Source organism: Astatotilapia calliptera, chromosome 20, assembly GCF_964374335.1.
Source record: "Astatotilapia calliptera chromosome 20, fAstCal68.1, whole genome shotgun sequence".
Lineage (NCBI taxonomy): Eukaryota > Metazoa > Chordata > Actinopteri > Cichliformes > Cichlidae > Astatotilapia > Astatotilapia calliptera.
The window spans coordinates 32,744,118-32,767,326 of NC_137441.1; the positions used below are offsets into that span (position 1 = coordinate 32,744,118).

Genomic DNA, 23,209 nt, shown 5'->3' on the forward strand with positions numbered 1-23,209 from the left:
GGTTTGCATTATATTTGCCACATCCAGCTTTTTTTTTTTTTGCTATTTATATAGTTGTTTTTCTCTCTCTGTTTCAATGTGTCGTTTGTCCTGCCTCCTCCTGGTCTTCACCTTATAATATAAAGCTTCTTGAGGCAACAGTTTTAATTTGGCACTGTATAAATAAAATGCAACTGATCTGTTATTTTGTATCTTGTCATGGGCGTCTTTGTTTTCTTTACTTACACTAAACTTAAATTTTAAAAAAAAGATACTAAACAAAGCCACTAAGACATCAGTCTGAAGGGGGGAAAAAAATGGTGACCAGTTGTGAAATAATGTGCATCATCATTTATTCGAGTTCAAAATCCTAGCTTCCAAAACAGGTATGTGGTTAAAGGAAATAATTTCCTGTACAGTTAAGGTCAGCAAGGTCAAGTTAGGTACAGTGCTATTTAAAAGAGACCATTTTAAGGTGAGATGACTTAATGGTGTGCTCCTAGGATGGTGCTTCAGGTGATCATGCTACATTCTCACGGTCCTTCCACTAGACCTAAAATGGGGATTACATGTCCACGTGGCGCTCAGGAGGTTCTTGACTTAAGGCCGTACACACACACACACACACACACACACACACACACACGTAACTTCAATCTATCAAAGTCAGCGGGGAAAACGTGACCGAGAAGGAAAATTTGGGCACACTTTATCATTGTGAGCCACAGCTCATCTTCCTACTTTACTCAAAACAAAAGCTGACACTGAGGATTAGTTTAGGGTATTCCCAATCCTGAACCTCTTCTACAAGCACAAACTGTGCATAAGTTATCTCTGGGACACCATTAAACATTACGTGGACTCAAACTCATTACCGTCACAAGTCTTGATAAAGAAAACTTGAGGCTAACAGTTTTATCAGAACCCAACTAGACTCAGTAATACCAAACAAAATGAGAACCATAAAGGAAGGTGATCAATGAAGAGACTGTATGCACCTCGCAGGTAAACCTGTTGGTAATGGTTTCTGCAGCGTTATAATGCACTATTGTTAAATTAATGTATATACTTTGATATATATATTTTTTATATATATATGTATATATATATATACACAAACTCATGAGAAAAACTTAAAAGTCTTAGCTTTATTATGTTTTGTTTTAGAACCATGATAATGGTTTGAGACAAAAAGGGTAAATGCAAAAAAAAAAAAGAAAAAAAAAAGAAATAAAAGAAAAAAAATTATCAAATCAAGTCTCCTTTTTTTCCTCTCCATTCAAAATGTTTGTTTTTTTTGTTCTCATTGGTAGTAGTGATGCTGAATTCAGGTGATTTGGACCGATCCCTTAATGATGATTAGCCAGACATCAGTGACGTAGTCCTTAGACACCCCGTCCACCCTGTTTCTCCCTCATCCAGGTGTGGATCCTCTCCTTCAGTTCAGGCACTGTGGAATTAACATTGTGACATTTAGGCATCCTGAAATTATTAGCCTCGCCTCCAGCTATAAGTGCATTATCTTGCGTACCTTAAACAGCAACACTTATTTACATTATCTGTTTAAAATAAATAAAGTAAAAGGATAAATGGTGGGGTTACCTGACTCCAGCATGTTCTCTGTGAGTGGCTGCCTGTTGAAGGGATCAGTGGGGGAGTTGAGCAGGTGGCGTAAGATGATGGATCTGTCCATGATGTTCCCCGAAGGCAGCATCACAGGGTCGGTCATCAGCGTGTCCATCAGAGGGTCTGTTGTAACACAGTCACAAACAGATTTTACAGAAAATTACAAGCGAGATGCTACACTAAAAATCTGATTCATCACCAGCAGCACTGGCGCCCTGATTGGACAAGGAGAGGGACCAGTATTACAACATTAAAAGCAAAAATATTAAAATTAAACTTCTTTGTTTAAGTGTAAAAACAATAAATAAATAAATGTAATCAGCAAGTGACATACATGTGTGCCCATGTTGGTTTGTGTAGGAGCCAGTCACATGTCCAAAAAATGTTTTATATGACCACAATATTGATGCACCTATCAAAACACTAGTAACAAAATTTCCCATGAAGTCCGATACAGAGCGTTTGGTGGCGTGGGGCTCTGTGTTGAAATGTCACAAGGTTATTACAGTAGGACTCCGGTGCTACAAAAATAAAACCTGTCATGGGAGATTTCATCTACACAGACAGCTGATACTCAAGTCTCCTGTATGGCACACTCCCATCAACTGTGGTGGGCTAGCTGGCATATCTGAGAATCAAAGGAGGCACGCAGACCACATACTCTTTCTAGATTATATTAAGTCTGTGGTTACTCGATAGCCTTGCACTAAGCTGTCTAGATGACCAGTGTGAGCTTCAAAATCCACCACACATGTCTGGAATTCAATAGCAGAAGAGGCCGTTAAAGATCCCGTCTGTCATTGACTGACCCGAGGTCACAGGTCAGTCTTTTACACAATGACAATATTATTTAAAAACTGCATTTGAAGACCTAGAAAGATATTTAATATGATGCTTTCAGAAGCAGCGCAATGTGACCCATTATTTTTATATGGATGTTATTTGAGGATCTCAATACATTACTCTGAAGTGATCTAGATAGATTAATTTAACGATACAGCACATATCAGAGTGAGATGTTATTAAACCAGCTGTGGGAAAGATGATTCGCTTTACCATTGCTGCATAACCAGATTCAAAAGTTCTAGTTGTGCTGTTTAAACAGTCTTTCACACACCTTTGAACTCATCCGGTGCATCACTGTAGTCCATTTCAGACTGGGAGTTCTTCGCGACTATTTCCTCCACCTTCTCCGATAGCAGCTTGAATTTCTCAATAGCAATTGAGGACTTAATGCCAGCCTTCCTCATCTTTGAGATCACCTCCTCAAAGAGTTCACGGCTGTATGACCTCTGCAAAGAGCAACAAGTCCCTGAGGTCAGTCTTCAGTACCTTACTGTCATCACATCACAGATTTGAAATTTAAGTCATGTCTTCAAACTTACACAGATTTTGATAATGCACACAACAAGAAACTGCTGCGTTTCATACATATATGTTCTGATGTAAATCTCTGACAACAATAATGTGCAATAATGTGGCTTCATCATTCATAATGTTCTCTTTGTTCTCTCAACAAATCAGGAATTATATATATACACACTATATTCTCCACATGAAGTAGAGAATTCATGCTAACTGGCACGGCAATAAAGTCACGACAGATGATTCAGGATAACTAAATGTAGACCGGACATCAAATTTCCCCCCCTCTCCCGTCAGTGCCAACCTGGTCATCTGCTATAGCTTTAGCAAAGCGAGCACAGTCTAGCTGCAGGTAGATGTCTGTCAGCTGGTCTAGGAGTTTCTTGGGCTCAAAGCCATACTTCTCTGGGTTCTCCACCTTCAGGTCCCGACATTTGGGCCCGCACAGCTGCTGGAGGTTAAAGTTCAGCATGGCAGCTAAACGAGGCCCCAGCTCCTGTGTGAAGAAGAAGCCACTGTTTAGAAAAGCACATTCTCCAATAGTTTCATTGCCCAAGACAGACTGTTGAACTCTCCATAACCCCCACACCCCTCTTATACATAAACAAGGTACATTCTGAAACTGTCCCTGGACTGTTTCACATTACTGTATATTCATGGCAGTGCATTATGTCTGGAATAATGATATACATTGTTTTTTGCTGTTTTATTGCTGTGGAAAAGGGAAGATGGATGGATGCATGGATGGGTGGATGGATGCATACATTAGTCCAATGTCGAGTCAATGGACCGACATTTTGTTCTAACGTGCACTAACTGGTGTATGTTTGAATGACAACGTACCTATTCTATGCTATGCCTGGAGGAAAATGGCAAATAATGCTTCCTTTATATTACTTGTATAACTGAGAATAAATCTCAAGAATACATCAAGTGTTCATTGGTAACAGTGACACTCACAGGCCTTAGGAAAGGCTTCTGGACCTGCTTGGTGAGGATGTGGAACATTTCAACTGTTTCGGTAGCCAGGGCCAGATAGGAGCGGGACACCCGCTCATCCTGAGTCAGCTGGGACTGACGACTCTGCTGCTGCTCCTGAAAATTTGTACAACCCCCCCCAAAAAAAACAAAAAAAAAAGACAAAATAATAAATAAGTTACCCTACACAATGGCAGTAACCTTCTGCCTGTCTTCACAGCTCAGCACAACTGTGAATGAAGCGATAATCTGATAAAACATGACCTCTGACATTTTTGTCTTTGCTAGACTCTGTTAAAAACTGATAAACAAATATAGGGTCCTAAAAAAACTGAGCACTGACCCTTGGCAGCTGCTCCCACTGCTCTTTATTCTTCATCTCCTCTTGAACTTCATGAATACGCTTCAGGGATTCAAGGCTCTCATCTAACAAGAAGGTGGTGTCATTAATCAGCATGTTGATGTAGCGCACAAACTGCTTGCCAGAGCTGGTGTGAAAGAAGGACAAAAGGAGACAGAAGAGGATGTGAGGCTGGAAAAGTCATACAGCCACACACTCTAAACCACAATTTCTTTAAAATAAGGGGGAAAAAATTAAATTAAACATTGCAACTGCTGTTTTTGTCAATAGCAAACTCACTTGAACTCCTCCATGAAGGTTCCATGGTGGGCAATGTTTTGCCAGAGGCTCTTGAAGATCGTGCTGATATGGTACCGTATAGTGAACTTATCGTAAAACTCACTGGTAGCACCGGTATGCTCAACATCTGACCAGAGGAGGGAAAGATTTTAGTGAACTTTTTGCTTGAAAAAAATCACAACTTGTAGTAAAGAACAAGTTGTAAAGCTTTTTATTCTACCGAGCACAACATCAGCAGAGAGCTGCAGCACAACATAAAGCTCACCAGTGTAAAACTTCATGAGAGCAGGGACCAGGTGTTTGACGGACAACGGGTGGTTCTCCATCATTTCAGAGAATCGCTGAGTACGAGGCTGAACAGCGGGGTTGGTGACGAACAGCACCTCCACCAACTTGGCGATAAGGTAGGGGTTCCTGATGTAGTTCTGACTGCAGATGAACACCACCAAGAAGGTGACAATGTCCTGGACACATGGCTCATATAAAACCTGGGGTGAGTACCTGTGAGAAAAGAGGAGATAGCAGTTCACAAATCCCTTATTTGGATTTAATTTTTCCTCACAAAGTTCACCGGGAATTATGGATTTATACATGTATATACACATTTATAGACCTGTTAAGCATTTAATATCTGTATTTTCCCCCTCATCGTTCCTTCCTGTTAACATTTTATTACTGCCCTCCACAGGACAGTCATTAAAACATGATAGATGAGCAGAGAGCAGAGGACTTACTGCACAACAAAAAGCAGAAACTCTGCCACATCTTCAATGTAAAACTCGGGCAGAGCGGCAAAGCTTTTGGGAATCTCGGGGTTCAGAGGCAGGTTAATGCTGCGCAAGGGAGGGAAAAACAAACATATTACTTCTTGATTTAATAATAAACTGAAGAAGTGAAGCAAAAAAAATAAAAATACTGGGAAAAAAACAGACAAACTGTGTGATGCCACAGCTGTTCCTCTGACATCGATATCAAAACAAATGGCAACATGGTGCGTCAGAGGAGAGGTGACTAACTTGGGGTAGGTGGGGTCCACCATGCGAAGAATGAGCTGGATGACTGTGCTGTAAAACTGCAGACATCTGCGGAGCAGGTTCTCATCCAGAAGGCCCACATCAGCACAAGCTTTGGCTCGCACCAGTTTCTGTCACACACAGTAACAATCACTCGTCTGTAAACATGCTCCGTGCCAAAATCAGCCACGCGTGTCTTCCAAATATACCCAACCAAGAAATGCTGAGAGCATTCTCACATCTCTACATTTAAATTGGTCCTTGATGTTTGATTATTAAATGAATTAAGACAGTGGCTCCATCTACAAGTACGTAACACTGACCTTAAGCTGAGTTTTGCAGCGTTTGAGCATCTCTCTGTGTCGACTCGCCAGGGGAGAATCTTTCCACTGGCTCTCACTGTTTTTGAGCTCCTCTACAGTCCTAAAAGATAAAAATAGCAGTATTAATACACACGCATACACTTAACGCGATATGATTGTCTGTGTAGATGTGTGAGCGTGTACCTGTTGAGTTCGCGGATGGCTCGTAATCTCCGGATGTAGCGCCGGCAGCCAGGCAGGATGGATAAGTGGTGGGTGTGAAGCGTCAAAAAGAAACACTCGGTAGGAAATTTGGGTTCTGTGAACTTGGCGGGGTCTTTATCTGTAGATATTCACAGATGAAATTTATGGTTATAAGGACACAAATATCAGCTTTAGTCTCTACAAGTGACTCTTTTAACCAATTAGATTAGTTAAAAATACCCCAAAACAAAACCGTGGCTCTGATATGCTTAGGATTAGTTCATGAGAACTGCAGAATTACGAGTTCACATGCAAGTGATATTTATCTTTAACGACCGCCCTCTTCAAAACCTATGCGGTCCACTTAGATTTACTGAAATGATCATATGTATGTGAGCATTTCTGGTTATGCCAGCTTACGTAGTTCAGACAGCCAGGCCTTGAGCTCGTCCATGGTGGCTTTGAGACGCGTTTCCTCAAGACTGACGACAAGGCGACACCGTGGATGGAAAATATAGTAGGGATCCACTGTCTCTAACTTGATCTTCATGCTCAGCTGTTGCAGCACCCATAAGAAGTTGAGCATGAAACCGTCTGTCGAAACCAGCTTGTCATCAGTCTGGAAGAGAGGAGAATGTGGGGTTTGTTTGGTTTTTTTTTATTAAAATCTTTACAAACACACAGTAAACACCTGCCCCCGAAGATTAAATAATATCAAGAATGACTTCTAAAATTAATATACTTTTAATCAGGTTTGTTCCTTATGGTCTGAATCTAGTAATATGAAAAACATCAATTTGTAAAACATACAACTTTACCTGCATCTGGGCTTTCTTCACATTGTAGTTGACTAGAGCTGCCATGTAATTAAGAGCCAACTCCCGCGTTTCACTGTTTAGCAGGATGTTGTGGAGAACTTTGAACATGTCACCCTGATTTTAAAAAAATAAATCAATAAACAACATCATTCCACACTGCTGGAAAAAACAACTATTAAAAATAAAAAATAAAAACATGAAATAGAGACTTACCCTTGCAGACTCCAGGTAGTGCTGCAGTGACTGGCTGACAACTCGTGTGTTCTCCATGGTGATGGCCGGGCCGGAGAAGTATTTGTCTCCAACTTTTGTCTAAAAAACAGAAAGAAAGAAAAAAAAAAGGCAAAAAAAAAAAAAAAAAAAAAACTTTTGTCATCGAAATGGTTGGTACTTTTCAGTTTTGTTCTGTTTTTTTTTTAATATGAGGTTTGCGTTACTTCCCATAGTTTATCCTTTACTTAATTAGATAATAATAATAATATGGTGTAATAAGAAGGGTCACAGGGGAAGTCCTCATCAGTAGGAGAAGTAGAAAAACTTCTGATAAGACAGTTAGAAGTCCACAACGTCCACACCTTTTCCTAAGCCATTCACTCGGACCGATTGGAGTCGGGCTGATTCTGGCCCCCGGGCCTTACGTTTGACACTCCTGATTTATTTGAGATTCAGACAAAGTACAACTCATCGTAGAGAACAACTCACATCATCCTCAGCGAACACAGAGAGGCCGAAAAAGGCTCCCAGGTAGGACAGTCTCTGAATCTCTCTGCCACATCCAGGGCTCAGAGGTTTGGGACACCACAAAGGCAGTGATGTTACCTGCACACATTACACAGTCATTGATTTAATACATGTTATTGTCAAGTGTGGTTAATAACACCGATTTATACATTTATATATTATATACTAATCAACAGTAACTGTAACTCATAACTCATTTTCCCTAAGTGAAGCTAAATGGCTAATTATACATCAATTAATTCCACAGTATTTTAAAAACTTAAACACTAAGTAAAGAATATTATTGGACAGATAACAAACACTAAGAGAGCTAAGAGACCCCACCCCTCCACCAGGGAATTTCCTCTTGCCCTTTTTCCATGTAACAGGAAAATTCTCACAACAGTTCATACCTTCCTGGTATGAGGAAAGTACATTTACAACAGCTACATTTATTAATAAGCTCAGGGTAACTGCTTTCACAATAGATGTCCAAAATAATTGGAGCCATAAGGACCCAGTGAACAACACTCAGGTGTTACGATGCAGCTTTACCTTTCCATTTGTATACTTACCAAATTGCACACCGGGTGAGTCTTTCCGAACTTAATTTCACAAAGCTCAGCTAATGCCTGTAAAATCAAAGACAGACATCAGGTCAGAAAAAGATTACAACCCAACATGTGAACTGTGCTAAAAATGAGTTGTGTGGATGTGTGCTTCATCCCATGCTGTATGATATATTCCCTACAGAAATACGGCAGCTGCAGGAAAGACCAGGACAATGTCTCCTTACCATGAGGGGAAATTTAAAGTTGTCACTGTCAAAGGAACATTCTTTGACTGCAAGAGCCAGGCCGTGGAGGATGGGGATGAAAATCTAAATAAAAACAACAACACATTAAACAGCATGCTTCAGTGCATTTTGACCTTGGAGAAACGTTCACACGGTCTGTATTTACACATCACCGTGAGGGCGTTTAACTAGCTGCCCTAAACATGGGATCACTCTGTTTTTACATTTTTATATTCATGCATCTGGACAAGCAGATGGCAAAATATGGGGGGAATAAAGGCGTCAAGGCGTCACCTTCTAGCTGTTTAAATTTAGGTGCTCCATCTACAGGAGAAATAGGTTGGGGAAAAAAAAGGGCAAGGATGTTTTTGTAACGAATTATCATTTCTGGCTTTGCAGGATCAACCCAGAGAAACACAGCGTGAAAGATTCAACCCAGTACAGTCTGTTTAGTCATGCTGGGCTGGTAAAGCTTCAGCGTGCAGACTTTCCAGTTCTATCTGTGCTGAACCTGACAATTAAAAATGGATATTTGGGGTTTGCTTAGTTGAATCACCCAGTACAAACTGTATATGGCTGTATGAGATCATCTCCAGCTGTTATGAAGAAATATAGTTCCACCTTTTTAAACTGATTCATCCCCATTAATTACAGTTAACTAGATTATTTATGGGTGTGTGTAAAGAGCCGGTCTGTACCAAACAGTATGAGCCATAGTGCACAGGAAGCAAAGAATTCTTTTGGAAAAAACCCACAGCTTTGAGTAAGCATAAACAGATCCAAAAGAATGGATGGATGTGCTCGTCACCTGTCTGAATACTTCATCCTCCTGGTGAGTAATGCGCACCAGCTCCTGAATAAAGCCATATGGAAGGTTCCGACACAGCATGTAAGGTACCAGCAGAGACTGTTGGAGAGGGCTCCTAAAAGTAGTAAACACACAGCAAATTAATTAATTAATAAAATCACACATTTGGAGACAAGGTGAATGACTAGTTGCTATGGATACAGAGAGGGAAAAGGAATGGAAGATGCACAAATATGGTGAGAGCGTTAAAAAAAACAAACAAAAAAAAGAAGTAAAAACCCAGAGATCGTCTGAGTTAATGGATGGCTTCTTACCGAGGCTGGGTCAGAGCGCCTTGAAGGACCAGGGCAACATGGGAAATACACTGAGAGCGAATGTTACTGAGAAGCTGGCTGACATTTGGTTGGCTACACATCTGAGAAAGAAACACAGAGAGAAGAGTGAGAACGACTGCAGTGTGATTTAAAAAAAAAAAAAAAAAAGTGTTATGTGACGAGCTATGCCTAATGCCTGCAGCTAGTCTACAAAGCACAACCTGTTCTTCTATACTCAGCGCATTTTAAAACAATTGAAACATGAAGAACATATTAAAGTCCTTTATATATCAGCTCTTATTAGAATTTTGATCTCAAATCTTAAATATTTTAGGAAAGAAAAATAAATCATCTGCTATAAATCCTGGTCGGGATATTTATTGGTCTCACAGATTGTCATCTACCTTGGGAGCTTTCCTCTCCTCCATGCCAACACTGTCAAAACGCTCAATGAGGTAGTTCAGCATCTCTGTCTCTTTGCATGTTTCAATGGTGAAGCGGTCGCTGGCTGATTCGCAGGACATCCCCCCTCCACATGCCCCAAGACTACAAAAAAAATTAGACACAGACAGAGGGGCTCATCAAATAACAGGAAATGTCACAGTGTGGACAGACGTGCCATTAGAATCAAACTTTCCTGAAAAGTCCCGAAAGACGACAAACTAAAGCACTTTAAAGGTAGCATTGCAAAATTCAACCACCGGGTGATCAGAGCAGATGGTAAAATAAGATTAGTGTTAAACTGTATTGTCATGTCAACTCAGTAAGAGCACACAAATTACATGTAAGAAAAAGGGAATCTGCTTATGTTTTGTGTGCCTGAAAACAAACAAACAAAGAACAAAAGAAAAACAAATGGCCGATATAATTTTGTTTCTAAATCACCAAATACCAGTATGAGTCTTAAAAAGTCCTATATGGGTCGAGCTCTACAGATTTTTTTTCTTTCTTCAATAAGATAAGAAGCAAACTGAACTCAAATGTGAATTAGATGTTCAAATGTGAATTAACTGTTTCTGCTACTGTGAGGAACAGTTTCTCAGCTCCTTGCAAGAGAATGTTAATGTCAGTACCCAATCAAATTACTTTATTTCATCAACACTTTTTAAGGTTTGTACTTATGGTCCTCAAATAAAACAAACAAACAAACAAAAACACATACGGTTTGATTTTTAGGCAACTTTGCTACTGAAGATATGGATCCTATAAGCTACAATGAACACAAATGAGGCTACAATGAAGACAGACTCAAAGTGTGAGCGAAAACATTTGAGATATATATATATATATATATATATATATATATATATATATATATATATATATATATATATATATATATATATATATATATATATATATATAAATAAGCCTTGCTGTCAATCAATTTCCATATTAGTCTAAAATAATGTCAAGATGATTTAGACAACAGAAACAAATTAAAGCTGCAAAGGTCAAACCTGTTCCAAATTTCTCTGAGCCACAGCATAAAAAAGAGATATCAACAAAGTAGATTTCATTTACTAATGTGAGCAATATATTCTGTATTTCTGCGCACATACATATATACACATATACTGGCTAAATGATGGTTTTAAATAGTAAGCAACAATATTTTCTTAGAGACATAATACTCCATTTATGAATCAAAGGCAGGGCAGTGCCAGAGAGCTTGAAGTTCTGCAGTCAGGGATTCATGGTGTTACTTCCAATGTTTGCAATCAAAAACACAAAATACGGGTTTGGTAGGCTTATACATAAATATCTAATGTTGTCTGATCGGGTTACATAATGATGAAACAGTGGCTCACATGTCTTTGAGCTAAGGGTGATTTCTCCTTCTTAAAAAGAAAGATGGGAACGTAAAAATGGATTCTTATACAGACAGAAACGCAGAGTCATTAATGAGCCATTCATAGCACTGAAGATTTTCTACATCTTGAAGCCGTTTGCAGAAGAGTTAATGTGGTTATTACTTACCTCCATATTGCATGTACTAAAATTTATAGTTATGGGAATTTATCTCTGAATGTCGATGACCAAAACACTCCTAAACATGGTTTAATCTTCTTTAATCTCGCCTGGCGTCTTTGTGCACGGTTAGTGGCAAGCCTACCGGACCCGCTGGAACATGCATCAGAGCCCATCCCTGAGCAAGCGTGCACACACACGCGCATTAACACACACCACGCAGTGGTGTACCTGGACCCAAATTGAACCTGTGAAATATCCTCCTCCTGCTCCTCCTGAGAATCTTCATCATCGCTGTCCTGAGATATGTCAGAGAGGGCAAAAAACAGGAACGAAAAGGGGCTGACAGGACGAGAGAAAAACAGGTGAAATGAGAGAAAGACTGGAAGAAAGGAGGATGATGCACAAGCGTGAGGAGGCAGAAAGCCAACAGGGGGGAGGAAAAAGCATCAAGACAAATGTGGAACAGTAACAAACAAAAAAAAGGAAATGAGAAAGGGAGCACAGGGAAGATGCATGCTTTCATGGAGACTATTTTCTCTCTTTTTAAACCAGTTTTCTATCCCTTTAGCACACTCATGCTAGCTCTGTGCCATGATGACCTTATACAAAGAACTACAGCTGTTAATATTAAATGTATGTATTAATTTTTTTAATTGCCTAAATTTAAATAGTTACTTTGTGGTAGAGGTAGCATTTTTTAAATCTCATTTTCTCACAAGATTTTAACCACAGAAATGTTAAAGTGCTAGTAACGTCTAAATGCAGGAAAGTTAATGCAGGAGCAGATATAACCAGTGATGAACAGAAACATCACCAAAGGTTCAGGCTTTAGTAAGTTGGCTTGCGTTTGCACTCCACTCTGACATGCAAGTGACAGTTTAGATACCTAGATGGAGGCATCCTGGCAGCAAAGGCAGCCTGTCGAGTGTTCAGTCTGGGAGAAGGAGGCACCATAGGAGAGGTTGCAGAGGAGGGTTGGTTGTGACCCATAGGTGAGCTCAAGGATAAAGACTGGGGGGAAGGTGGTGGCACAGAAACTGGAGTGTTGGGGGGAACGGAGGGTCCTGCAGGGCTGGGAGAGGGTCCAGGGAAACTAAACCCTCTGTGACTCGGGCTTGTTGGGGAAGGAGCCACCCAGGGAGTGGTGACCGAGTAAGGGCGATACCTTTGGGAAATGGGCACGGGGGCAGATGGAGCACTGAGGGAGTGCCGTGGAGGAGTGGAAGCAGGTGGGCTGGGGGGAACAACGAACTGTGGGGTAGACGGTGTAGTAGGGGTGAGGAGAGAGGGGGAGGTCCTCTTGGCTGCATCCAAAGCCACTGGGTGAGGACTACCACAGCCATACAGACTGTGGATAACATTGTTAAGACAAGAATGATCTTAAAGCCTTAAAAACAGAAATGATTAAAGCATGATGAAAAAGACTGGGAAGAACATGGCAGCATGATAATAAAGTAAATAGAAAAAACAGCCCAATCAACAGCCTTGATATGTCTCCGCGAGCTTAATAATGACTCGTGGCACTTGCCTGGACAGAGAGCTGGCTCCAAAGGATCCAGCGCTAGGGCCCATTGGGCTTCCACCTTGGCTGGAGGGCTGCACCAGTGTCAGACGATGGTCGGGGGATTTGGCTGCTGCAATTGGCTGTGAGGTGGCTGTCAAGCTGGCGAAGGGGTTGTGGACACGTGACTGGGTGGACATCATTAAGACTTCCATCAGGATCTGGCTGATGAGGTCTTTGAAGTCAGAGTATACTGCCGGAGAAAACATAACAACAGTCGGACGAGCCTCCCACGTGTGCAGCTTTTTATGGTCAAAGCTGTTGTTTAGTGGCGTTACCTTCTTTAGGGTTCTGGTGAAACTCTGTAGCCAGTGAAGGGAGAAAGATGACATCTCTATCCTGCTCCTTCCACGATACGCGGAGAATCTTGCAAATGAGCTGCAGGGCCTGTTCTTCAGAGACATCTGAGTTTGCAGAAGTTTCCTAAGATGCAGAAAAAAAAACAGTGAAGCCTTGATTAAAAAAAAACAAAAAAAAAAACAAAACATGCATAATGAACAAGCATTACTGAGTCTCAGGATACTCGTTATCTCATGATCTCTCTGGTTGAGCAAGAAACAACAGAGGTACGTGTGAATGAGTTGATATAAACAAAAATGAAACCAAGAATAGCATTTGTGGAAAGTCACCCGTCTGCAAACAACCAGACACTCCTTTAATGTTTATTCGTTTAGAACTTTCTTGATATCCTGATAGATATGGTCAAAGTCCAGGAGGCGACATCTTTTGATTAATGTTCACTCTAACTGCTTACCTTCTCAGTCAAGTTTCTCTTCTCCCTGCGGTCACTGTCCTCCACCTCCATGTTCTCTATCCCTGAGTCCACATCCACCTGGGACATGCTGGAATAAAAGAGAAACCACAGTTCTTAATAAGCCATTATCTCCAAGCAAACTATGCTATTACTCCAAGCTCAATCGTACACAGTGTCAATATTTATCTAATTCCACAGATAAGGAGTATTTGAGAATGAACACAGAAGCTGGGTAGGGCAATCGGACACAGGAGACGCTCTCACCTCTTTTCACAGGAGGCAGGGTCGATATCCATGCTCTGCGATCGGGACAAACTCTGGGACTGAGTCTCAAGGCTGTTGGAGGGGGAGCTGGAGAGTGAGCTCACACCCTCGCTGCTCTGACTACCATAAGCGACCCCTGGAAGAACAAAACACCACAAGTGAATCTCTCTGAACAACAATGACAAAAATGAATCAAATCTGACACATTTCTGGAGGGTTTCTTGTGCCTCCGTCTTCAGATAAAATGGAAATAGTAAGGTTTTAAATTTGCTTTTTTTTCTTGTGTTTTTCAACACAGGTGTAGCGGTCTGTGTGCACAGAGCAGTAAGAAAAACGTTTAATTTGAGTTAATTATTGCAATGCTGAGTGCATACGTGAGGACTTTAAACTGCATACAATATAACATTGCTGTTATTCTTCCACAGCCTAACAAAGTCACTTTAGTCTGTCAGCAGATCAAAGTGAAATTAACTGTATTGACTGAAAGTTGCACAGTTTGTGCACTTACATACTGTAAATAAGAGAAACACAAAAATCCCCCAAGCCTTTAAATCGAAACTGAATGTAACCTGCTCCCTACCATGTTATGTGGTGAGCAGAGGGTTGAAAGCTACTTTTGTGACGCAGAAAGCTCTGACTTTAAGTTCGACATAACTCACCAACCCCTCAGATGAACTAAAGTTTTCGAGAAATGAAAAATATTGACTGTATTGATTCATACTGTACACTTTAAATCCTTTGCACAGCGTTGAATTTTAGTCTATCATGTCTTTTCCTTTTTTACAGATTTTTCTAATCTTTTTATTGCTTTCAAGGTATAATCAGTCCCAACATACAGCGATTAGGGTAACGACATAGTCAAAAAAGCACACTAAGAACTCTGAGGAAATTAAATCGAAACAAAAAACATGATGGATCCAGGTCATTGATGTCAAACAGTCACCTAAAACCAAACATCAGTCATGTTTACTCTTCACTTGCAACTGGCCTTTGTACAGAAAGAAAGGAAGACACCTTTACCAGTGAACTGCACAGCACACAGGGCTGATTCCTCTTTGAAATGCCCTCGAGTTACCTTTCACATTAAATCCTATTTTCTGATGTATTCAATGAAAATATTTTGAAACAAAAAGAATAAACCAATCAAATGCCTTGCATGTGGACTGACAAACGCATCTGGATGTTGTGATCAAAGGGAAACTCCTAATTTTCTATGTCAGTAAATGTAGACCAAAATCTAGGACATACACGGTAAATCTATACATGGCTGGCATAATATCAGAGTGTGATGACATGAAAAGATCAAGAAATGTAAGAAGCGGAAATGAGGAAGAGGATGTGCAAAAAGGCCCTAAAGTTGTGGCAGTAGTCAGGGAAAAAAAGGATACATTTTCCAGAAAAAAAAAAAAAAAAAGAAATGAAGAAAATATTAATATACATATCTACAAGTTTTTAAAAAAGAAGGCTTTGACTTTGAAATGATTGTTCAACTATGCCTCAGGTTTAGTTTTTATACAAAATACTCCAAAAGTTGATTCTGTTCATCTGGACGTTAGAGCTGGGCGATAGAACGATAACGATATGTATCGCGATATAACTTTTACTCGATAGAGAAATTAAGCTATCGCGATAGACCTCGCCGCTCTTGTCCTCTTAAAAAAATAAAATAAAAAAAATAAAAAAAGGTCAGCCAATCTAAATTAAGTAGCGCAGAGCCGAACCAATCACAGCCACAGCGTCACGTCGCGTGACTTGTTACGTACAGCACAAGTGCCAAGCCGCACGTGTGTTTGTTTGGGAAGCAGCCAGCGGGTAATGGAGGAAATGAGTGTGCCGACTAGAAAAATCAACCGAGCGTGACCGAAGAGAAAACAGATGATGGTTCCAATGCCGGAGAGATTGTCGAACGGAAGAGCCATAGAAGTTCCGTAGTGTGAAGGTATTTCGGCTATTTCAAGTCTGACAAAAAACAGAGCAGCGCGCACTGTAAATTGTGCCGAAAGCAAGTCTGGAAATACAATAAACTGGTGCATGCGTCACACTGTGCACCACGTTATTGTTTCAGTGAAATGAATTTCTACAATACTGTTACTGTTAATTCTACTCTCTGCAGTGTTTAAATGCTTACATATACACACAGTTACTGTCCGTCCACACATACGACTCGGTTCTGCTTCTATGCCCCAGCTTTGTTTACTTTTTCCCACCGAGGCTTCTAGACTTCTGATTGGCCAACATTTCTGCACGGTTAGGAATCTAGCGCCACCTGCTGCTTTGGCATGTTCATAGCAGCGTTTTCCTTCATTTCTGCCTTTATGTGTGGACGGGATTATTTTTTAAAACGAAAACGGAAAATCTCTGTTTTCAAAAATACCCGTGTACGTGTGGACGTAGCCTCAGTCTCTGACTGGAAGCGCTAATTCGTCATTCGGCTTTTGTCAGACTAAAGTAACTGTTAAAACTGTTTGAAAAGCTCAGCTATACAACAAGGAGAGATTGAGAATTTCCTTTTAGTTCTCAGTTTATTTGATATTGACAAAAGTTAGTCAATTTTGTCTGTTCTTCTGTAAAACAAACTAAGATTTATTTTTAGAATTAATATTTTGTTTCTAAGTGGAATTGACAATTTAGTCTGTTTCGTTTGTTCTGTTTTGAAACTTAAACGCTTTAGCGGCTGCCTTTTGTGTAGTTTGCAATATTTGCCTTTATTTATCTGAAAAAGTCTCATGTTCCTTAAGTACATCTACCCTGTTGAACTTATTATGGGGAATAAATATTTAAATAAAAACAAGCTGCTGATTATTTCACATTTTACTTGTGAGCAACGGCACATTTAAATCTTACAAATATAGTTATTTGGCTTATATTGTGATAGATATCGTTATCGCCTGAAATGAAAAAAAAAACATATCGTGATATGAAAAAATCTCATATCGCCCAGCTCTACTGGACGTAGCGTTTTGTGGGAGAAACGTTTCGTCACTCATCCAAGTGACTTCTTCAGTTTCAGCTGACTGCAGGTTTCCCCAAATCTTATAAACAGTACATTTCCATAATGACTGAAACCAGCCCACTGAAGGAACAATGGGCTGGGAGGTCAGTTCCTTAATCCTAATTACGCAAATTCTCACGACCATTGATCAACAACCACTGACCAAAACCCACTGATCAAAGACCACTGATCAATGGCCATGAGTCCCATTCACAGAGAGTTGGGGAATGGCTGCAATCACAGCATTGTATCAATGCAAATGTACTGTTTATAAGATTTGGGGAAACCTGCAGTCAGCTGTGACTGAAGAAGTCACTTGGATGAGTGACGAAACGTTTCTCCCACAAAACGCTACGTCCAGATGAACAGAATTAACTTTTGGAGTTTTACTTTCCTGGATGATTAAGAATGCATCAAGACGTTTGTACAAAATAGTTTTTATCATCTTAATCTTTCCTGATATTGTAATCAAAGATGACGTTTAATGCTGAAAATACGGCACTTTTTTAACTACCATTCTCTAACACTTACCACTGGGAACCACACAAAGATATGACATGAATAAGCAACCATGTACACTTTGAGAATTCGTGTCACAGCTGTTGCTTAAGGAAGAACCAACTGTTTAGTCAGTCTGGGTTAGCAAAGGCTCAGATTGCAATTTTTAAGTTGCTTACTGACTACTGCAGACAGGTAGTGAGAAATCTGATTAACAGAGGCTCTTACTCCGGATAGCGGGCTGGAATTAACAGCTCTCTCCTGGTTATACAACAATCATGCGATTGAATGATTACGCTACCAATGTCAGATGTAATACACATTAATAAGTTAGTGAGAAGGTTTGGCTTGTAAACTGCCAGTATTTTTTTCTTCTTATTAATCACTTAGGAAATGCACCACTGGGCCTAAAAGGAAGACCTTTAAAGCAGCTGGCTATGCATAGCAACAAACAATGCCAGGAAACTGTTGCTGTATCCATACATGGATCTCTGCTGCATTTTCTAGAGCCTGTGCATGAGCGAAGCCTCCATTCTACCTTTGTACTAGAGGGCTCACCATTCGTGTCTAGCAGGGTACACTTTTTTGTCACAGTGTACCCTGATTTGGGGGATTTTTGATATTTTAACACTGTGAATCATTCAATGCCACAAACCTTTTTTCAATATTTTTTTTCCTTATAGAAAATTCCCAGAACCTTGCTTTAATTTCTTACCAGAGGTGCCCATAGGTGATGTGGCAGGGGTACCACTGTGGACATTGAGGCCCAGTGATTGAGAGGCAGCTGGTGGCACGGGTTGGGGTGCAGCACCTGAGGGTCCAGGGAGGGGTCCAGGTGGAGTCTCTCTCTGTGGGGATGTCAGGGGTGTGCTGAGAGGGGTGCTAGGCTGGGACGTTTGTCCTCCTGCCAATCGTGCCAGTCTCCTCCTGCGAATCTTGAATGAGCAGATATAAAGGGTCATTAAAAGAACTCTGTAGCTCTTCATAACTGCATAATGTTGAAATGTATTAATAGGTTATTAATAAACCTATATGTATGTATATAAATGCCTGGACACTGTAAGAATAACCAAATTATGCATGTATTGCCCAGAAAGGCAAAGATTTTCTTTGTTATACGTTTTAAAGTCAGATCTGAAGAAAAACATCGCGAATAAAGTCAGATGCGGACACCAATCTTCGCAGCTTGGCCGAGGAGCGACGTTAAAGCTAAATTATCTGCTGCACACTCTGCTGAATGCTAATCGAGCAGCTGAAAATGATAACAGTAAGCTGCAGTATGCTGTATGCGATTTCACATAAACAGCTCAATGGCCATGCATCGGCCCACGGCTGATTGCACAATGGTGGCCCGGTCTCTGTGTGTGTTTTTTATGCTGAGTCGTCTCGCAGGCTAATTTCTGACTGTCAGCTAAACCGCCGCGAGGTGACATGCGAAAACATATCAGTAAAAAGAACGTCTTCCCTTCCTAATCTCCCTGTCAAAACACAACACCGAAAAATATCTGCCACTTACAAGCGGCTAACAATATCTTGAAATATGTTCGATGCTTTATATAAGAGCAGTGTTCTCCAGCTTGTAGCATTACGTTAGCTACTTTCATTTAGCAACCCAGCTGCTCCAGCTAAATAGAACACGGCCCAAATCCGCCTCTCGTTCTTTCACTTCTTATATTCCCAATATAAGAAGTGAATAATTAGCCTTTGAGTTAAACTGCGTGACACCCACTGCCGTGTTCTAGCTAACTGAGATATTTATCGAAAATGTATTTCTTCCATCAGCTAGTTTTTGTAGCATCTCAGCTAGCAGCAATACCCCTAAAAGGGGTAAAGGAAGAATTTGCAAAACGTACATTTCTAACGTCAGTAACGTAAAATCATTTCAATTCCCTGTGTAAGCGTTTATTCATATTGTCACCTTACCTCATCTGCGCTCAACTCCTCCATCATCCCAGCTAAGACAGCTAGCTATTTCACTTTCTAATGCTTTAATATGCCAGCCAGAGCCAGCTAGCTAGCTTGTATTAGATCTAAATATGCATAGTCTAACTCGTTCAACAAATATATGTGTCAGGATTTTGATTGTCTTCAAGATAAAAAACGACACCGATATTCGGAGGATGGCGAAATATAGTTCCCCCAAAAAGTCTGCTGTTTGCTGGTTTTCTACCAAGAATGAAACAAAAAGAAAAGTAGCTAGCTATTATACGTCAAAATACAACAGCGGCCATTTTGGTTCCACAAGTCACGTGACCAAAGGGACCAAAGGTGGGGGTGCGTAGCGTGTCGCACAGATAAATGGAGTATTTCATCTGTTGTGTAAGTATAAAAGTCTGTTTATGTCACTTTAATGTAACGCTCCTGCATTAGCGTGACCTCGGGTTATAACTGAGGTCACATTTACCACATAAAACGCATCAAACTGAGCGTGCGTGAACCATGGCCAGTCAGAGGGGTGCAAGGTCACTGCAAAGACTTATATTAGTGACGTAATTGCCAATCATCTGTCACCAGGTAAAGATGCCTGCACAGTACGTGCCTATACATTTAATTTTAATGCCTGTTTATTTTTAACGCAGTTACAGCCACATCACGTGTGTGACAGGGTGGGCAGTACACCAGATGAACTAAATAAGCAACCAAATTTTAAAATTTTTGGCAATAACTCGCCGTAATTAATATATATTTAAAAAAAAACCCCACAGGCAGTCAGTATCCAAAGTACCCAAGTATCGATGGGCAAGACACTTAAACCTTGAGTAGTCCCGCTTGACTGATCAACTAACTAGAAAGTACCAGTTCATTTACTATTTATACTCTATGGTATGCTCATGAATATATATATAAGTGCAAAAATATCTGTCCTAGATTGAAAAGAAAGAGTCCAACTGGATTTCTTTAGGTTTGTGAAGATGTTTCACTTCCCATCCAAGAAGCTTCTTCAGTTTTTAAAACAAATGAAGAAGATTGAGAGTCCCAGGTGGGGGCTGTCCCCTTTGGAGGTGGTCCTGAGGGTCGTGGATGGTGTGAAAACAGGTGTGGGTCATTACCATTACCTGGGGTTAAGGGTAAAGTCACTATGAGACCTTGCCCCACCCCATGTGACCTATTTAGGTCACCTAAGGCAAAGTGTGAGTAGTGTATGAAGTGCCTGGGAGTGGATCATAGGTGGCTGACAGGTGGTGCTGCAGAGTCAAATCAGATGAGACATTTTCTCTGGGCACAGAAGTGGATCAATGAAGGGCAGCTGTGAGCGCAGAATTTCCTCAACACATTTCTATTTGTCTGGCAATTTATGCAATTATCAAGTAGGGTTGAGCTTTAAAAACTAGCTGCACACGCTGATGAATGACCTCTTTTAAATTACAAAGAGAGATGAGGGGTTCTTCCCAAAGTGTGACCTGCATGGGATAATCCGCTCAGTGTCCTTTAGTCATTCTGGTTACCACGATTGCTGCAGAAGCACTAAACTACTGTTACCTGAAGCTTCTACCGCAGAGCTCAAGCAGCAAATCGTATGCATTAGTGTAACTTATAGTTGAAGTGTGTCAGCAGCATTCAGCCGACGGGGTACGGTGACTTTACCGGTCGATCCGATGGTGACGTGTGATTAATGGCACAAGAAAAACCTGTCAGTTTACTAAGAACAAGATAAAAAAAAAGCTTCAACTTTTCCATCAGATTTATTTTTCTTACTCACATATTACATACAACAAAACTGTATTACAAACATCCTATGAATAACTTTCAGTTACACTGGTTATAAATGTTCTTGCATGAATGAGAAATTTACAGAAACATTGAACAAAATGCACGACGGAGAGCACAAGCGGCACCCGTGTCTCCTTTTTCTCATAGCTCTAAATATTTAACAAAAAAAGACATTTTTTCAGCCAGCTGAATGGTGCTATAAACATTCTTGACGGTTTGGGATAGAGGCACGCACCGACAGGCTGCTGGACCAGACAGACCAGCATCTGACAAAAGTATTGCAGCGATACCATCTAGTGGTGTAAATGCATACCCTGAGAGTACAGACGTTTCCACCTGAACCGAGTATATAAGCAACGGGGAAGACACCAGTCGCAACTCTCGGGGTGGGTTTCACAGTCAGGGTTTTACGCTGATAAATCTACTAATCTTCTAATTCTGGACCACCTCAAGATCCTCCTCCAACTCTTCATTCTTCTTCTCTCGTCTTTGAAACGTTCTTATAAACCTGCTTGCAGACTTGTCCTTCACAGAACAGCTCCTAAGGAGAAAAGGTCAGAAAAGTTTTAATAATTACATTTTATTTAAATATAACAGATTAAAATGAGTTCAATAATACATAGTTTTTAAATTCTGTGTATTATGTAGAATGTCCAAATTCACAGTCTTACCAGATGAAGCTTGTCATCTTCAATCCAGTGAGTCCATCCCCTGTTCTTCTTCTCTCCAGTCTGTTCACATATTAGTTTGTTCCCCTCCCATCTCACGAGTGACTGCACAGGTAACAGAGAAGCAAAAGCGTGAATCGCGACTCGTTTTTCAACATGCATAATATTCAAAGTGCATCAATTATCTATGAAACAAACCCTTCCAATTATGATATTTATGATACACTTTAGCCATTCCCATTCACCTTCAGGTGTCTGTTGTCTAGTCCCTTTGTAAACTCGTTAAATTCCTGGCCCACTTTGAAGGTGACCGTGTAGTTTCGGAAAGTGCTCGTGGTTTTGACGACGAACTGGTCCTCCTGCCGCTCAATTGTTTTCTTTAAGGTAAGTTTTGCAGCAATTTTTCGTAAGGAAGCGCTTATGCCTGGAAAAGTGGAAAAAGAAGTTGAATGATAAATAGCCCCGCTGCCGTGTTTTTCTACAAAAGTGCATTTTGAATGATGTGAATGCACATACTCTGGAGGGAAACAACACGCGGACTTACCCAGCGCAATCATGTAGTCGTCAAAGTTGACATTGCTGATCATCTCCCATTTGCCACTCAGGCTGGCAGGCATGCTGACGGACTTGACTTTTCCTTCTTTTGGGAAGCGTGTAAGTGCAAGGTGATCCTGAGCCGGTCAGGTGCAGACTGCTGAGAGGAGGCTGAGGCAAATGCTGTTTATATGAGATCAGGAGACTCAGAGGCAGGTGTGTCCTTTCACCTGAGGATGAGAGAGGTGAACTGATTTGTTCCAGAGTAAAGAAGAGGCCAGACGTGTCAGACTGGTGCAACAGTTCAGTTTAAACATGGCTGTGAAAATTTGCCCCAGGCATCACGCCTTTATGGCATTCAAATCCTAATGGTGCATGTTATCCAGAAGCAGTGTTTGGATTTGAATGATGGACTGAAAGGCTTTTATCCTTTTCTTTTAATAAAACAAAAATATACTCAGAATTAATCACTTGTACAATGATGGCAAAGCAGTCACTCTATTTCTGTTATATAACTGCAGTAAATACAGCCATGTGAAAAGAGATTTTACATGACTAAGTACACAAGCGAAATCCACCCTAATTGCTTCGATAGGAATTAAGAAGGTAAGCAGCAGCAAGGAGCAGCTGGAATCGTTGGAATCATCACCGGGACAAAGCCTCTTCTCTCTAAATAGAAAAAGGCAGCAC

The 23,209-nt window shown here is 40.6% G+C and overlaps 2 protein-coding genes across 4 annotated transcripts; both read right to left on the reverse strand.

Annotated features, from left to right (window-relative positions):
• Positions 1 to 1,107: 1,107 nt before the first annotated feature.
• On the reverse strand, positions 1,108 to 19,859 carry ube4b (ubiquitination factor E4B, UFD2 homolog (S. cerevisiae)). Of its 3 annotated transcripts, XM_026153981.2 has the most exons (29): positions 19,530 to 19,859; positions 18,322 to 18,541; positions 14,117 to 14,252; positions 13,853 to 13,940; positions 13,377 to 13,521; positions 13,066 to 13,291; positions 12,424 to 12,885; positions 11,766 to 11,876; positions 9,968 to 10,109; positions 9,564 to 9,664; positions 9,250 to 9,364; positions 8,442 to 8,525; positions 8,221 to 8,277; positions 7,628 to 7,744; positions 7,139 to 7,237; positions 6,926 to 7,039; positions 6,528 to 6,726; positions 6,108 to 6,246; positions 5,925 to 6,024; positions 5,605 to 5,732; positions 5,323 to 5,421; positions 4,854 to 5,089; positions 4,589 to 4,715; positions 4,292 to 4,436; positions 3,931 to 4,065; positions 3,275 to 3,466; positions 2,723 to 2,897; positions 1,582 to 1,728; positions 1,108 to 1,429 (listed from the first exon to the last, which is right to left on the reverse strand). In XM_026153981.2, the coding sequence occupies exons 1-29, from the start codon at positions 19,554 to 19,556 to the stop codon at positions 1,365 to 1,367; spliced, it is 4,131 nt and encodes a 1,376-aa protein (XP_026009766.1). In that variant the 5' UTR covers positions 19,557 to 19,859; the 3' UTR covers positions 1,108 to 1,364. The 3 variants fall into 3 exon arrangements, with proteins under 3 accessions (XP_026009766.1, XP_026009767.1, XP_026009768.1); XM_026153982.2 differs by lacking the exon at positions 11,766 to 11,876; XM_026153983.2 differs by lacking the exons at positions 11,766 to 11,876; positions 12,424 to 12,885.
• Positions 19,860 to 21,270: 1,411 nt separating this feature from the next.
• Positions 21,271 to 22,771, reverse strand: rbp7a (retinol binding protein 7a, cellular). The gene is made up of 4 exons (XM_026155324.2): positions 22,530 to 22,771; positions 22,231 to 22,409; positions 21,989 to 22,090; positions 21,271 to 21,858 (listed from the first exon to the last, which is right to left on the reverse strand). The coding sequence occupies exons 1-4, from the start codon at positions 22,600 to 22,602 to the stop codon at positions 21,787 to 21,789; spliced, it is 426 nt and encodes a 141-aa protein (XP_026011109.1). The 5' UTR covers positions 22,603 to 22,771; the 3' UTR covers positions 21,271 to 21,786.
• Positions 22,772 to 23,209: the final 438 nt, after the last annotated feature.